Source organism: Lupinus angustifolius, chromosome LG03 (assembly GCF_001865875.1).
Source record: "Lupinus angustifolius cultivar Tanjil chromosome LG03, LupAngTanjil_v1.0, whole genome shotgun sequence".
NCBI lineage: Eukaryota > Viridiplantae > Streptophyta > Magnoliopsida > Fabales > Fabaceae > Lupinus > Lupinus angustifolius.
Window position 1 is genome coordinate 2438572 of NC_032011.1, and position 18265 is coordinate 2456836.

Genomic DNA, 18265 nt, shown 5'->3' on the forward strand with positions numbered 1-18265 from the left:
ACTGTGATGGGTCTGATAAGATTTTGATTATATAATTGTCTCATAACACCACCTTATCCTTTTTATTCCACTTACAGCTTTATTGGTAGCAAAAAGGTAAAGGAGCATGAAATAACGTATAACAGAAGAGTGCAAGTGTATGTTAATCATAAACAGCTTAATATGATTTGCAGGGTATGATCACCATTACAATCACGATGCATCGTGGAGGGACAAAGATCATATGTCTTCAACGGTGTCTCATTCTTTATTTTGGACCAATGATATATTGTCACACATGAATAAACAATTTTTTTTAAACAAAAGGTAACATTCTAATTAGCTTGAGACATGGAATAATAATCGTTCGGGACATGTGATCTTTGTTCATTGCGAAGACTACCAAAATCATAAAACTTAATGAAACCCTAACTAGATTTCTCATTATTCGCCAGTTTGCTCCAAGCAAAGCCATGAAAACCAAGAAATGCAAATGTTGAAAGTCTGAGATGTTTTCCATTTCAACTTGTCCATTTTTATGAAAGTGAAAACTAAAAGGTTGGAACCATTCAAGGGTGCAATTATATCTATGCACATGATGCACCTCAAGTTGTTTTAATTTGCACACAAAGGAATTGCCATATCAACCACCAGAGAAATAATGGTAAGTGTTCTCTCTCCAAATATTGGAAATGAGTCAATTTTACACTTATATATATCTAGTTTGATTTTTTGCCTTTTAATCTTGCCAGAAAGTGTGAAGATAATGCAATACATTAACCTATTTCATATCTTCAATAAACATTAGTGACCAACAGTGATTTAAATAGTGGCGGCAAATGCGGTTTAATATTGCGGTTATGATGACTGCCACAATCATATCATACCATAATTGTGGTGTGATTCCTAATCATAATGATGCGGGCCACAACACAAGTATATTAGACCGCATTTAGAATGCATCAGGCCACACCGAATTCAAAAATATTTTTTATTCATAAAATAATTCACACCACAACAGTCGCAATCCGCATCAAAACGGTCACAATGACTACAATTATAGTAATCACAGTGTTACCGCAATCGTGGTAGCAACTATAATTTAAACATCACCATGCATGTCTCTTCCCACTATTTGCTCTGAGTCAGACTCTTCTCCATTATAGAGAGGGAAGTGTTGTAAAAAATAAAACATAAAGTATGATAAAAAGATAATTATATCCTTTTCTTTACACTTGCAATGACATTTTTATCTTAAAATTAAGTGTAAAAAAGCAATTCTCTCTTCAGTAATAAAGAGGATCCCTACTCCTATTTGCTATATAGTGGTTTCACGTATTCTCCCATTGTATTGCGAAAATAATGCGGAAGCATAAAATGAATATTGTAAAATTTTCTTATTATTTGATCAAAGTATAAGACATTATTTATAGTATATGAATATGTAACAAACTTACTTTAACAAACTAATAAAACACATGTGTTAAATGTGTAAAATATATAAAATATGTAAAATGTGATAGTTTTGTTCTTCAATAGCCCCTCAAGCTGGAGGGTAAATGAGAATGACCCCAGCTTGATAATTCAATTTGATATCGTGACAATGTAATGGATCAGAATCTCGATCCTAACGTGATTGGATTTTCTCAATCACTTGATCTTGTTGTTGTTGATCTTGTTGTTGTTGTTAATCTTGTTGAGCTTGTTGTTGTTGTTGATCTTGTAATAATTGATCTTGTTATAGTTGATCTTGTTGTTGTTGTTGAAGCATATGTTGATGTTTGCGCTTGCGGTTACTGAGTTTCTCTTTGTGGATCCTCTTGCGGGGAATGACTTCAACATCATAGAAATCATCATCACTAGAATGATGTAAATATATCTTTGGAGGTGTAGAATTGTGATCTTCTTCTTTCTCTTCTTGCCTTTTCTTTTACCATTCTCATGTAAGCTTCTTGATCATCACCCTTTAAGGCATGAAATCTTAATTTCCATGGAAACCACAAAATTTCCTCCATCTCACGATCACATCTTATCACCATATAGTGGAAGAAACGTATGAATTTGTAATTGGAACTCACGAACAGTATTAGAAGATGGTTGGTATATATAAAGAAGCCAAAACAACTTGATGGAAGAAAGATTGTTGGTGATTTGATTTGTCTTTGTACTCCAAACTCCAACCTCTTCTTACTTTGACAGTTGATGCATGATGATGGAAGAGAAATACAATAATTTTTAGAGAATGCGCATCCGTGATCAAAACCTTTAGGATGAAGGCTGTGATATTATATTGTGAAAATAATGCGGAAGTATAAAATGAATATTGTGAATTTTTCTCATTATTTAATCAAAGCATAGACCTTATTTATCGTACATGAATATATAACAAACTTACATAAATAAACTAATTAACAAACTAATAAAACACATGTATTAAATGTATAAAATATATAAAATGTAGTAGCTTTCTTCTTCAATACATTATCAAAGGCATCACATAAATTTCAAGTAAATCGAATTGGGTAAATGTTATTTGAACATCAAATTTGGAGCATTATATTCAGCACCATATCTTTCACTTTATTTTCATATACGGGTTTTAAAAATACATAAAAAAGCAAAGAAACATTATATAATGTCTATATTTTGATTTTCAAGAAATCTTCCTCATTTGGAATACGATTTCTTCTATTCTTGAGGATAAAAGTGTATATCTCCTTATTGTCTCGTAGAATCACCTTCCTTTACTTCATTTGTTGTGTGTGAGACTTCAACTCTCATCATCTTTTACTTCACTCATTCTCCCTAATAATTAAATCGTCTTATACCTTTTTTCTTTTTAATTTATTATAGGTAAGACTCGAAATCACAATCTCCTTTCACTCAATTTCTTAAATCTCTCTATCTTAATCATCTGAACACCTTATCATTCTCACTTATAGCCATATTGATAGCAAAAAGGTAAAAGAACAAGAAATAAAGCGTGGCAGAAGAGTGCAAGTATTAACCATACACGGCTTAATTTGATCTGCAGTGTAATCGGCAAATAACATTTACCTAGGCAGAGAATATTGAATAATCAAACTTCATATCTTGCTCATTGCTTTAACTCTTAACCATGGCAAGGAAGAGTTAAATGTAAGACTTGAGGGAGAATGATAAGAAAACTGAAACTTAGTGAATGAATGGAAGAGACAATTATTAAACAAACGTATGAGTGTAATCTGATCAACTCAAGTTTAACCGTTACTCTTATAACAAATTAAACTATTTCTATCTCTCTTACACTTTGACATCAAAAAAATTCATCTACAAATCAAGGGGCAATTCAAATCATCACAATTTGATTGTCAAAATAATATTGTTGTATAATCATAAGTAATTAACTTGTAACTAATGACATTTATTAAAGCCCACTTGATTAACTAACTATGTGTTGGACTAGTAGTGTAAGAGTAAATTATGCTAGGGTTGTGCATGAGTCAAGTAATTAAGTCTCTTACCCGACCATAAATGTTGATCGAATCATTTTTCTAAACTCGGACACGATGTTGACTATGCCCAAAGCTAATCCGACCCTAAATGTTGATTGAGACAACCTTTGAATCCGGAGCCGAAGACCCGATTAAATTTAATGCATACACATTTTAGATAAAGTCTTCTCAATATTATTTATTTATTTATTATGATATATAATTTGACAAATGAAATGATATATGTATAGATATTATTAATCACGTACATATAATGAAAAAATTAGAGAATCAATAATATTTTCGACGAAAGAAATGTCATTATTATGTACATGATTGAACAAAAACACATACAAACATGAAAACATGAGATTGAGTAACCATGAAACGGGTATGTGGCGGGTCATGCTATTCCCCTACCCGACTCTAAATATTGACTGAGTCTAATTTTTAAACCTGAACTCGATCCTTGACCAATGAGACTCGACCATATTCAGATCTGATCATAATCCAACCAAACCAGATGGGAGGGTAAGATTAGATCATGCTTACCCCCTGGATTGTGGTACCCAAATAATATTAATAATGATATTTGTGATTGTGTAGTGAAACTAGATATCATTCTTAATGTGTATTATGTAATGTGTGACACAAATAAGAGTGTAAGGTCTGCTATATCTCCAACATGATCAAAAGGTTAATAGTTCGATTTTTAGGGACGATCCTTGTTGGAAGATATGGATGGAAATCACTTGTCCCTAACATTGTCTCATTCTCCGTCCCAAATCAATCATATATTAACATTGGATAAAATAAAAAATTTAAAAGTAAAAAGTATTAAAATGAAGCACTCTTATTAGTTTGAGACATGAAGTGAGACTGTATAGGACAAATGATCTTATAGTCACATCAAAAGTGATCAGTTCCTTATCTAACAATGGGATAATACATTATTTGATAGTACAAAAAAACATGTTCCGTATGAACATGCGGGTATGGATTCGGGTAACCACATCCATGAAGTAGTTCCCATCCCAACCCTTCTCCTCCTCCATCATCACCACCCTCAAAGTTTAATTCTTTTACCTGCAAAAAAAAAACACCCATCTCATCATTGCGTATAATCATAATCATCATCAACAACTTCAATTTCTCACAATATTTCTCAAAAAATCGACAACACCCAATGAATCCCTGAGACCCATTTTCATTATCCACCTTCCCAATTCCTCCAATGTCTTCCTCTTCCATCATGGAAAATCTCTTCCAACGAACCCTCCATGATCTAATCAAATCCACGCGCCTCAACTTCCTCCCCCAACACGCGTTCATCTCAAACGCCATGGAGGAAATTCGCAAAGAAATCAAATCCATTGATCCTCACACCAAATCCACCGCACTTCAAAAACTCTCTTACCTTTCTTCCCTCCATGGAATCGACATGTCCTTCGCTTCATTCCACGTTGTCGAAGTTATGTCATCTTCTAGATTCTTCCACAAGAAAATTGGTTACCATGCTGCTTCATTATCCTTCAATGATTCCACAACTGTTCTTCTCTTAATCACTAATCAGCTTCGTAAAGATTTGACAAGTTCCAATGCTTTTGAGGTCAGTTTTGCACTTCAATGTTTGGCAAAGATTGCAACTTTGGATCTTGCAAGAGATTTGACACCTGAGGTTTTCACTTTGTTGTCTAGTTCTAAGGTTTATGTTAGGAAGAAAGCTATTGGTGTTGTTTTGAGGGTTTTTGAAAAGTACCCAGATGCTGTTAGAGTGTGTTTTAAGCGTTTGGTTGAGAATTTAGAGAGTTTGGATCCACCAATTGTTGTTGCTGTTGTTGGGGTTTTCTGTGAGCTGGCCTCGAAGGACCCGAGGGCTTATCTTCCATTGGCACCCGAGTTTTATAGGATTTTGGTTGATTCTAAAAACAATTGGGTTCTTATTAAGGTGCTTAAGATTTTCGCAAAGTTGGTGCCTTTGGAGCCGAGGTTGGCAAAGAGGATTGTTGAGCCGGTTTGTGAGGTAATGAGGAGGACTGGAGCGAAGTCGTTGATGTTTGAGTGTGTAAGGACTGTGGTTACTAGCTTGAGTGATTATGAGTCTGCGGTTAAACTTGCGGTGGAGAAGATTAGGGAGTTGTTGGTTGAGCAGGATCCAAATCTTAGGTATCTTGGACTCCAAGCGCTTTCGGCTGTTGTAGGGAAGCATTTGTGGGTGGTGTTGGAGAATAAGGAGGCTGTGATTAAGTCGTTGAGTGACGAGGATCCTAATATTAAGCTTGAGTCTTTACATTTGGTGATGGCCATGGTGTCTGGGAGCAACGTGGAAGAGATCTGCAGGGTCTTGGTCAATTATGCATTAAAATCTGACCCTGAATTTTGCAATGAGATTTTGGGTTCCATTTTGGAAATGTGTTGTAGGAATGTGTATGGGATCATTGTTGACTTTGATTGGTATGTGTTTCTTCTTGGAGAAATTTCAAGGATTCCAAATTGCCAAAAGGGCGAAGAAATTGAGAACCAGCTTATTGATATTGGTTTGAGAGTTAAGGATGCTAGGTTGGCGCTTGTTCGGGTTGGTTGTGATCTGTTGATTGACCCTGCATTACTTGGTAATGTGTACTTGCATAGGATATTATGTGCTGCTGCTTGGGTTGCCGGGGAGTATGTTGAGTTTGTGAGCAACCCGTTTCAACTCATGGAGGCACTCCTACAACCTCGTACCAATCTTTTGCCACCATCAATAAGGGCAGTTTATATTCATTCTGCATTTAAAGTATTAATTTTTTGCATGGATAATTACCTTCTGCAAAATGGTGGTGCTGCATCCTCATATTCAAGTAATTTGGCTGGGGGAGATTCAGAGTTGGTTATTGGAAAAAATAGAACACACACTCCTGATTTTGCAAAGTCTGAAGGTCCGAATTATGACCAGGATGAGGGTTTTAACCCAAGGAATACGACTGAGTCTTCTGAAGATTTTACAGGTGATAACAATGTGGATAGAATTGTCATTCATGGTCAGACATATACACCAACTTTTCCGGAGAAGAATAGTTTCATGCATGAGTCTATTGTTAACCTATTAAATGTTATTGATTTAGTTTTGGGTCCGCTAACAGCGAATCAGGATGTTGAAGTACTGGAGAGAGCACGTAATGTTGTTGCCTTTGTTCACTTAATTAAACTGGAAATACTTGATAGTCCAGTTCAGAATGTGGACATTTTGGAAAAGAAAGATGCTCGAGTTTCAGCTTTTATCCAATTGGTGTATGATGCCTTTTCAGACGAACTTGGTGTGGTCTCTATAAGTGCACAGGGTAGAGTTGCTGTACCAGATGGATTAGATCTTAAGGAGAATCTTGATGACTTGCAAACAATGTGCGGTGATATTGAACTGCCTTCTAGTTCATTTGGGGTAGGTGGCGATCATGTTGACACTACTTTTGATGCTTCCTCGTCTAATCTTCTGAAAAGTCCAGAACCAGGGCCTTCGAGTGAATCTACATCTTTGCTTGAACACCGTAAGCGGCACGGATTATATTACCTTCCTTCAGAAAAGAGTGATGCTGTTTCAGATAATTATCCTCCTGCCAATGACTCTAAGTTAAGCAGTAATATAAACGACAAAGCTGAAAATCTAGCTAGATTGACAGAGCAATCACTTGCATTGAAGAAAAAGCCGAACCAAGTGAAGCCCAGGCCTGTCGTGGTGAAACTCGATGATGGAGATGTGGCACCAATTTTGGTGAAGAGGCCAGAACCAAGTGATGATTTACTTTCTGGTGCTGTCCGAGATGTCCTCCTAGGAAGTGAAACCAGAGCAAGTTCATCCCGAAGTTACCCTTCTGATAAGTCATCAGGCAAGACACATGAGAAGAAGAAACTAAGCACTGATCTTCCATCTGAAATGAAAGAACAGTTGGGTAATGCCGAAAAGCCTGAACATGAAAATCCGAATTCAAGGAGCAAACACCGCAGTCATAATAAAGAGAGAAGACGAAGTCCAGGGAAGATCATTGAAGACGGGGAAGAACATGATCGGATAGGGAAGAAAAAGAGTAGTCACCGCCATAGTAAACATAAAACTCGTCAAAGAGCCAAATCACCTTTGAATTCACAAACACCAGCAATTCCAGATTTTCTGTTGTAGCATTTAAAGATTTATACTTTTTGATTTATCGCCGCCTACCGTGGATGGTTTTTTTACTGTATTCTTTGTGTGCAGTCCTTGGATCAGTATTCTGTAAATTATTGAAAAATGTAATGTTTTTGTTTCTTGTTTGTTCATTGTTGTACACATCTCACAAAATCAGCACATTTTAAGGGGTAAAGTTTCAATAGGATTTTGTGCAGCTCTCTCCCTCTATGTCTCTCATATACTGTTATACACTAGGGGATTAATATGTTGAAACTTTTGCCTTGACATTTTAGCCTTGATTCTTGAACACCTCATTAATTTCTGTAGAAGTTATTGGTGAAATCTCTTGTGGATAGGTGATTTTTTAGCTGTATAAAATCACAATGATAGTGATTTCCCCCCCTTAAGTTGTTATGGGGCATGTTTGGACCCTTCTAATGTGATTATGTGGGAATGCTTACAAAAGGTATTTCATTTGTTATTAGTGCATTTAGATATATGATCAAACATCTTTCATTTCTTCTCAACATTCTTCTCATATAGCATATCAGTTGCAAACATTTTAAGAATGGTAAATGAACTCATACTCATATTCCAATCTTTTTTCTTGCTTATTAGGCAACACATCTTCTGTTTCAAAAGTGTGTCACTCTTTGTGTCATTTTCACTGATTTGTCAAAAAATACTTTATTATTAAATTTTAAATTTAAATATACGTTTTCCAACTAATTAGAGGAAATGTCACATGGAATAACAAACTCTTATGGTTCAGCAGATGATCTGCCAATGTGACATACATATATCAATCCCATGTGACAACTGTATTTGGACTGTTAGTTATATTTGTTACTATTACTCTCATTCAGATCTCATATTTTTTGCATATTTCTATAAATGGTTGATTCTTAGTGGTAGGTATAATATCTCTCCATTCTCTCACATATAATTCATTCCCATTAGTTCTTTAAAGATCTCATATTCTTTTATTTATCAACAATATTCTTTTATTCTTATTTTTGTTTCTTATGTAGATGTTGATTTACTAACAATCCTTGCCCTTTCCTCTTAAAATATAATTTATTGTCATGTGTGCCCGATATATTATTTTCAAGTAGAGAGTTTTAAGGAGTTTCTAACACAATTTGTTTTATACTACACTATTTTTAGCAACTTCTAAATTTTCAACATCTACTAGTTATTTGTCAATATTTTCAAATTATATCATAATTAAAATCTATTATTTATGTCAAAGTTTGAATTTATTTTAGAAGATTGGCTTTCGGATTGATTGTAGTTAATTATAATGATTATACACAAAGTATAATCCCATTAAACTGTAAAATGGTATAGTACTTTTTATGCACTCATGTGCGAATTGGTAAAACCGGTTTATGAATGTCTTGCTTTGTTTTACCTTTAAAGAAAAGACTGTAAAATTTACCCTAAAGTTTATATAGGGTCATTAATAAAGTTGATAAAATTATCTAAAATTCATTGATAAAATTATCTAAAATTCATTCAAATACAGAAAAACTATATTCATTAAATTTAATGAATATTTGTGAATATATTAATTGAATGAATGTCCAATCTATTTAAAAAGCAAATATTAAAAATTTGTCTATTACTTCTCAATTTTCTTTATTATCTCAACTCTTATTTGCTTACTCATATAAGTGAGATCAATCATGGGACATATAGGTGTAGTGTGATTAGCAGTGAAGATTTGTTTTAAGTAAATATCATATCTAAATGTTTATTAAAAACTTTATAGGTAGAAACTAAGATGTCAAGTTCTCATTGAATGTTTCAAAAATAATTTTTTCAAAAGCTCAGAAAATGAGTTGCTTAAAAAAAATTACAAAGCTCTTTTTAAAAGTATTTTTCTTTAAAATTACTTTTTTTTTAATGTTTTTCTTTTAAAAAATTGTTTTTTAAAACTTGTTGTTTGAACCATGATTTCCTTAAAAGAAACTTGTTTTTAGAGTGATTTTTTAAAAATGTCCTTGTAAACCATGTTTTTTTAAATTGTCTTTTTAAGCAATGATATTTTTAAAGTGACTTTTTAAAAAAAAATGTTTTATTAAAATTATGGTTTTTAAAATGATGATTTTTTCTAAAGTACTTTAAGCTCTAATTAAGAAAACTCAAATTGATTAAATATTCATCTACTAAAATAGATTCATGAATGAATTACAAAAAAATCATTAGAATCCAAATTCAATCACTTGTTACCTTTAGTCAATGTAAATTTTTATACATAATTATTATATCATTTATCATTCAATTTATATTATTTATATTTATTAATGTATAATAATTAGATATAAATAATGAATGTTACAGTATTATTACAAAAGTACATACATACATTTTTTATCTATTGAAAAACAAAATGAAAATGATTGAACACTTTTCAGTTTAATACTATTTAATTTCAATTATATGCATTTCAGTTTAATTAATAAAACTAAGGTCCATTACACTAAGCAAGCCCAACCCTCTCTCATTCACTATCTTAAGTCTATCGCATTTTGCCATATAAATAAAAGAAAAATTGTAAAATTAAAAAATAACAGAAAATGACATTTTAATTGACTCGGAACATAGAACTAGACACAGTTCCAGACAGGAGATCTCGATCCGATTACACTACCTTTTTAGAATCAAGCTCATGTATAAACATACAGAATATAGGCATTGTTTCATGATGAATTCAAGTATCCTCTCTTTGAGTCCAATCTCTACCTTCATTCCGTCTTCTCTTTCTAATAACCGAGACTAAGTACACACCATCCAAATATTTCTCTGCAAAACTCTCCCATAATATTAATAATATCAACTATGAAGAATAATGAACAAGAACGTTTCATTGCATCCTCATATCTAAAACTCTTCACTTTTCACCAATTCTATCTCTTCAACTTCTTCACTCATATTCTAATCTTTGGCTTTGGTTTACTCACTGGTATTATACTCACTTTCTATCTCAACAAAACCTTCTACCTCAATTTCCAACTTCAACCATTTTTACTCTCATCTTTTGGCCTCAAACAACAACTTTCACCACCTTTGTTAGCATTATCTCCACCTTATACTCCAATACTCTCAAAAAACATAAATGTTTCAATATCAAACAACACAAAAGTTTCATCCATGAGTAATCACAAAAGGGTCATTGAAAACTCCAAAACCAGAAAAGGGTTGAGTGATTTTTTGAAGCCTCCAATGAGTACTATGCATGATATGAGTGATGATGAATTGCTTTGGAGGGCTTCTATAGTTCCAAAGATTCAACAAACACCATTTAAACATACCCCAAAGGTGGCATTTATGTTCTTAACAAAAGGTCCTGTACTATTGGCTCCTCTATGGGAAAGATTCTTCAAGGGGAATAAAGGCTTGTTTTCTATTTATGTACATTCTCAACCTTCTTTCAATGGAACTGTTCCTAGAAGTTCTATTTTTCATGGCCGAAGAATCCCTAGCAAGGTTAGAAATTTACATGTTCATCATCATTTCTTCATCATATATATATATGATTATTGGTATACCTTTTTTTTCTATTCATATAGTTTCACATTTCATTTGGTTGATCAGAATTCTAGTGTTTTCTAATGATCTATAATCTGTTAGTTTTAAGAATAACAAAATAGAAATTAATTTCTTTACCATCAAGGATTCATAGTTTATTCATCACCACATTCATTCATAATATATACAACAATGCAATATTGTGAATAATGAAAACATTTAGTATGAACTACTGAATAATTGAATGATTAAGATCAAAAGATATATGCATATGATTATTATCTAATTAATAACTTATTTTTAATCCTAACTATTTATATGAAAACTCGGATACATATATTATTTTGTTGGCTGAATTGTGATTTTGCCACAAAACTAGAATAGTTCTATAACTTTACTTTACTATTTAAATTCCTACTTCATTTACCTTATTGACTATGACATTTTTGATTGACTCCGTTTCCCAAAACAACAAATAATGGAAAACATCATTTGTAAATTGTAATGTATAATTGTGTCAATAATTCTAAATCAATTCTTTAGTTGGGGGAAAACAACTCATACTTTTTATCGGAAATGATGCATTGTGAATTAAAAGAATGACGTGCTTAGTTTTATAATACTTCTTTAACTAAAGAAATAATTAAATCTCATTTGTATTTTCTAATTAAAATTACCTTTCTTTTCCTCCTTGATTAACATTTTCTATATAAACATAGTCTCCCTGAAATCTTAATTTTACTCCTAAACTCTTTTTGGCTTCAACTATGTTTTTAACATTTATCATTATTGATGCAAAATGAAAGCTAAAAAGGAGAAAAAATTCTTAAGTCACAGATTATTCACCTATATTTTAAAAGAATCAATTATGGCTATGATTGTGAAAGATTAATTTCCCTTCATCCACGCCATATTTAATGCTTAATACAAGGATGGTTCATGTGTGTGACAACCGAGCCATTAGTCAACTATACACTATATATCTCGGGTTAATAATATCATTTTAAATGGCTATTTCAACTTTCTACATTATATATTCATCACAAATGTCACATTCTTCTTCGCCTCTCACTTTATTAGTATACATGTACCAAAAAATTTGTGTTTACATATTCCAAATAAATCATATTTCACTAAATAATAGAAAAACAAACCATTTTCTTTGTTTTTATAATTTTTTTCTTAATTAGTTGATATTTTTTAAGTGGATTGATACATAATAAAACAACAAATGTGGATTGATACATAATAAAACAACAAATGTTAGGACAGGTAAACCCCATTCTAAAACTAAAGTGCACTTAATAATTTGTGGAATCCAAGTATATACTTGTAATATAAAATATATTGCTTTAATAATGTTCCTTGATCCTTCCACAATACTGATCATATTTTTTTGTATTAAAAAACTAACCATGTGCTAAGTTAGGAAAACACCTCTCTGCATGAACCTCAACTAGATACTTTTTTAGTAATGTGTTAACTTTATACAAATTATAGTTGTACCCTTTAGAATGATTTATGAGCAGCCTTATTTTAGGGTAGTTTCTACTTTAGGTTAGCCCTTAAAATAAGGGCTTTTGATGCCATTTATTCAAAAAGAGACAATTTATGGTTAATTGATTATCCACTTGCTACTTTCTTTTCTTTTTTATTTGTCAAAGAGGATTTAAAGTCCTCCTTGGCTATTCCTCTTCCCTAAAGAGAGTTTCCATTTTTTATACCAAAGTTGATATACATTATAGAGATTATCTAAAGTAACTACATTAATTTGCTTTTAAAGAAGGGTAAAAGAATACAGCTAATAGATTCACTGAATCCAAACAATATTATAAAGTTCATTTTTAAAAAAAATTATTTCACATTCTTTTTGGTTGTTTCCTGAATCAATAAACTATACTAACTATAATATATGCATTAATTTGCAACTTTAGGAGATCCAAATAAGGAGAAGGGATGAATTAGCGGATAAGTTTTCATAATTTAGCTTACAGTACAATCATGTCATTTAAAGAATTGTTCATAGTTCATACATAATCAGCAACTAATATGCCAAATGATTCTTGTCTTTTTGCTGTAATCAAACAAATTGTATATGTCATATATCCCAATAAGTGGCCCAACCCAACTTTTACATCTTTATGTGCTTGGACTTGAAGGCTTGAACCATTTTCTAGTGATGGCCCAGTTATACTTTTCCAAACTTTAATCTCATGAAAATAAAGAGATTTTTCATTTTAAATGATTAGAGTACATATAAGCCATCTTTTATTTGTCTACTTTTAGCAATTGTCTGATGTATAATTTACTGAGTGTAAGTGATTTTTATTTTATTTTCACTTACTTCTCTAGAAGAGGGTGTGTCTGGCATTGTAATGGTACAATTATCTGCCTTGTGATTGACATAAAGATTATATGTTTAAATTATAGAAATACTCGTTTTGTAATGGTTGAGTTATTTGTCATATGATTGTCCTGAAGGTTATAAGTTGTTTAAATTATAGAAATGGTCATTTCGCTTACCAAAGCAATGCACATTCCATACTTCTACATTCATCGGTCACACTGAATGAGAGCATCGTACACTATTCTTCCATATCATTCAAGGATTGTTGATTTAATTCATTTACTACGTTAACATGCAGGAGGTAAGGTGGGGTGAAAATAGCATGATAGAGGCAGAAAGACGTCTACTAGCTAATGCACTTCTTGATTTCTCCAACGAGCGATTTGTTTTGCTCTCAGAATCATGCATTCCTTTATTTAATTTCTCTACAATATACACTTATCTTATGAACTCAACCAAAACCTTTGTAGAAGCCTATGATCTACTTGGTCTAGTAGGGCGTGGTAGGTATAGTCCTAAAATGATGCCACTAGTTAAGCTTTCCCAATGGAGGAAGGGTTCCCAATGGTTCCAAATCGACCGTGAACTCGCAGTCGAAATCGTCTCCGATAAACTATATTACATGGTGTTCAAGAAGTATTGTAACCCTGATTGTTATAGTGATGAACACTACTTGCCAACATTGGTTAGTATCAAATTTTGGAAGAGGAACTCAAATAGGACTTTGACATGGGTTGATTGGTCAAGGGGTGGACCTCATCCATCAAGGTACATAAGAACAGATGTTACTATTGATTTTTTGAAGTATCTAAGACATGGAACCACATGTGAGTATAATGGACATAACACCAATATTTGTCATTTGTTTGCAAGAAAGTTCACAACTCATGCTTTGGATAGATTGATGAGGTTTGCTCCTAAGATAATGCAATTCAATTGATTTAATTTGTTTGTGCACATACTTTATTGTTTATTGAATATATTCATTTTTTGCATGTAATAAACTTTGGGACCAAAGATTTGTCCCTCCACTCCTATCTCACCATTTTGGTTCTTTACAATGTAGGGTCAATTCTTTTACAAGAACACTATTTTGGTTCTTTACAATGTATTTATTTTAATTTTTGGCCTATGTTTCTGTGTAATGTATGCCTTGATTTCTCCCTCATCCATGTATTTTGTTTTTAATGCTATATATATTTGTACTTAGTCAATTATAAGTTTTTCTTTTCTTTTTTATTATGTCATGCAACTTATATTGAATCTTGCTTGAAATCCTTGATCATCAATAAGTTTTGTTATCCATAAATGAGTAACCCATTCAAGTAATTATGACTCATCTAAACTTACCATTAACATATAGGAAAATAATTATCTCCAATACCAAAGAGACAAGTTATTATGTTTGAACTTGTATTGAAGGGTAAAAGTATCATATTATTATACCCAAAGGATAAAAATATTATAATCTTCTATTTTTTTTCATGTTGGTTGTAATATAGTCTTTAAACAAGCAAGGAATCTTTTTTATTTGCTGCTACAAGTTTCTTGTTGAAGGAATCCAATAAAATTAATTTGTAGTAGTTGAAGATAAAGTATTGGAACATGTATGTTCTAATCTAGGAGGAAAAGACAAAACAGGTTTTGGTGGCACTTCTAAGGATTTCGTAGTGCCTTCTAACATATCTATCACTTTACTAATTGAGACTCTATCATTTGGAAAAGTCTGAATGCACCATAAACCCACCACCATCATTTTCTTGGCTACCTCATCTTCTGTGATCACAGCCCCATCATGTTCCAAATCCATAGTTACATGTTCCTCATTTAGCCTATATACTGTGTACCGGATTCCGATTCCGCATATCATGTATTGAATTTATTATAAAAAATCTCGTAAAAATAATGTAAAAAGCGAGGAATCACAATCAACCTGATAATATATGTCGAAACCAATATCATGAACCATGTAACTATATCCAAATTATTCATCTTAAGCCTTTTGTATATCATATCTGGAAAGTATTCACTTGAGTGGTTAGCTTATGCATTAATGTTTTTACCCTCTCCCACCAATTCTAAGAGCACCATTCAATAGCTATATACCCTATTGTTCCTTTAGCCACTGATTCAGAAATAATGTTCTCTTACTTTGGACATAGCTTTGCAAGCCCATAGAACCTGTTATATTGGGACATAAATTCTCATCCAAAAGAATATTAGGTGGTTGTGTCGAAATGTAAGATTAGAGTATTAAATCCTTTGTGCAAGTACTCTAACCCTCATAAATAACAGCTTTTTTGTGGCCTTCAAAACAAAACCCAAGAAAGTTGGCAGCATTTATATGAGAAGTTCTCCTAATGCTAGCAACTTCATTATTGATGAGTGGGTAAGTGAAACAATTAGTTGCTTGGTTAATGTTGAATTGGTTATGTTAAGACTACAAGTTGGTAAAATACCCTCCTTGTATTTATTTTTATAGAATTACTTCTTTCCATCTACCTTCATAGTTCATCTTTCATACTTTTTAAGTAGAGTTCCTTAAACAACTCTCATGACTACTTACTACTAACGTTGTTTTAAATTGCGATTATGATTACTGCAATTATGGTTATTATGACCATTCTGATGTAGATTACCATCGTTGCATTGTGAATTATTTTATAATTGAAAAAATATTTTCGAAAAGCAACCTGATGTGACTCAAATACAGTCCAATATACTTATGTTGGGCTCATTACAGTTGTATCATTATGATTTGACGCTACACCATAATTGTGATGTGATATGATTATGACAGTCACCATTATCACAATATTGCAGTTGCATCATGTGATGATGAAATTCATAATTTAAATCATTACTACTTCCTATTAACTTTCTTTTTTACTGGTGAATAAGTTGACAAATATTTTAATCTCTAGGGATATAGCCTTTCTTAAAAGTTGCTTCATAAGCATGCCTAATTAATCACATGTCCTTGCAATCATACATTGCTACATGCCTATGTTCTACTAAATTGCATGCTTATGACCCACAAAATCACCTCATTCTTCACTATTCATCTATTGAACAACATTGGCATATAGCCTACAAAAACTGTTCATAGGTTGAAAAAGAAATCTGATTGGTCCATTCATCTTAGAAAATTGGTGGCCACAAAGGACCAACTAAACAAATAAATACCGAGTTTAATATCTATGCATCATTAATCTAAAAATTTATATACAATTATATATTATTTATCACTTACTTATATTACTTTTTTAAGAGTTAATAATAATTAAACAAAATTGATTTATAATACACTAATAATATATAAAACCCGTACATTTCTAGTAAATAAAATATAGAATAGGTACATGAATCTTTAGAAAAAGTAAAGTTGGGTGGTGTTGTTGGGTGCTTGATAACAGTGATTAGACTAGTCTAGATTGATGTGTGAGCTTATCATTGTTCAGCACTCTCTAGGATAACAATGACTTATGTTAGCAATGATGAATCATCAATGGTCAAGTGAGCATGAAGATTATATGTTGAAGGTGCCATAATTTCAAGGTCCTACACAATGCATGATAACAAGCACTTTAATTGTTAAATCAAAATAGAACCACTTAAATTTTGTCTTAGAATAGACCAAAATAATCCAATAAAATTAATGATTGAGCGTGAGTTAAGTCCATTTTGATCTTCTTTTGCTTTCCACAAATGAATTATTGTAGAAGAAGTTAGTTGATGATTATTATTGCTTGGCCTGCTTCAAGCTAAACCCAAGCTAAATGTGAATCATAATTTTCTCCAGAATATAAGAATATAATATTTATATACTATCAGTATAAATATTTATACATAATCAGTAATTGGATTGATAGTAAACCTAAAAAATATTTACTAATATAATACCCTTTGGATAAAGTGATATTAATAAAAGTGGCTATGACAATAACAATAATGGTGAGGAAAATTAAAGAAAATAAGAAGTAAGCATTGGGCTTATCTATTTTTTTATATTTTAGTTTTATGTGCTAAACTTTGTGTTGGATCAGACAGCGACCAGGGAGCCTCTAACTACCGGGAAGTTCCATTGTTACATGGGTATGAGAAAAGTGAAGAGTCACAAGTGAGGTTTTGGTGTAAGACATGGTGTCTCACTTGTGACTCTTCACTCTTCTTATACCCATGTAACAATGGAACTCCCTGGTGGTTGGAGGCTCTCCGGTGTTATGTTATTTCTTGATTAATTATTTTTTTTTCTTATTCTCAGCTAGTTTAGGAATGAAACAAGGACAATTTATTTATGTTGTTGAATGTTGTTTTTATTATGAAATAAACCCCACCTTAAAAAAGAGGAGAATACCTTCTCTTGAAGATAGAGTGTAATTTGCTTTGTCTTCCACTCACACAAGAGATCAATGATCATACACGTTTAAAGATCATGAGCCTACAAAGGCAAAACAACACATTCTTATAAATGTGATAAGTTTTCACATTTCTTTGGAGGCAAGCGTTTCACATTCATGATACCAAATCCAATCCAAACTCCACCATTTCTAAGAGAATCTTCAAGTGATACGTGTCCGATATATTGTAATATTGCGCACTAACAAGTTGGTGACAAATGTATATGGTAAATTGAATGAATCTAGATCCTTTGTATCAATTAAAAAATACATGTTCTTCGATCTCTAATCGATAACATTATATCAAATAATATAAATTTGTTATTTGTTATTTTTATGAATTTTATTTTGTATATATGTCACTTTTTAATTGACTGAGATAAAGAATAAG

General features: G+C 32.1%; 2 protein-coding genes and 1 pseudogene across 2 annotated transcripts; 2 read left to right on the top strand and 1 right to left on the bottom strand.

The window, feature by feature from the left end:
- On the top strand, positions 4442-7878 carry LOC109343033 (AP-3 complex subunit delta-like). The gene has a single exon (XM_019581144.1). It carries the CDS (start codon positions 4687-4689, stop codon positions 7603-7605), a length of 2919 nt encoding a protein of 972 aa, XP_019436689.1. The 5' UTR covers positions 4442-4686; the 3' UTR covers positions 7606-7878.
- LOC109343034 lies at positions 10371-14419 on the top strand. Its single transcript, XM_019581145.1, has 2 exons — positions 10371-11085; positions 13773-14419. The coding sequence occupies exons 1-2, from the start codon at positions 10438-10440 to the stop codon at positions 14412-14414; spliced, it is 1290 nt and encodes a 429-aa protein (XP_019436690.1). The 5' UTR covers positions 10371-10437; the 3' UTR covers positions 14415-14419.
- Positions 15045-17656, bottom strand: LOC109342260 (annotated as a pseudogene).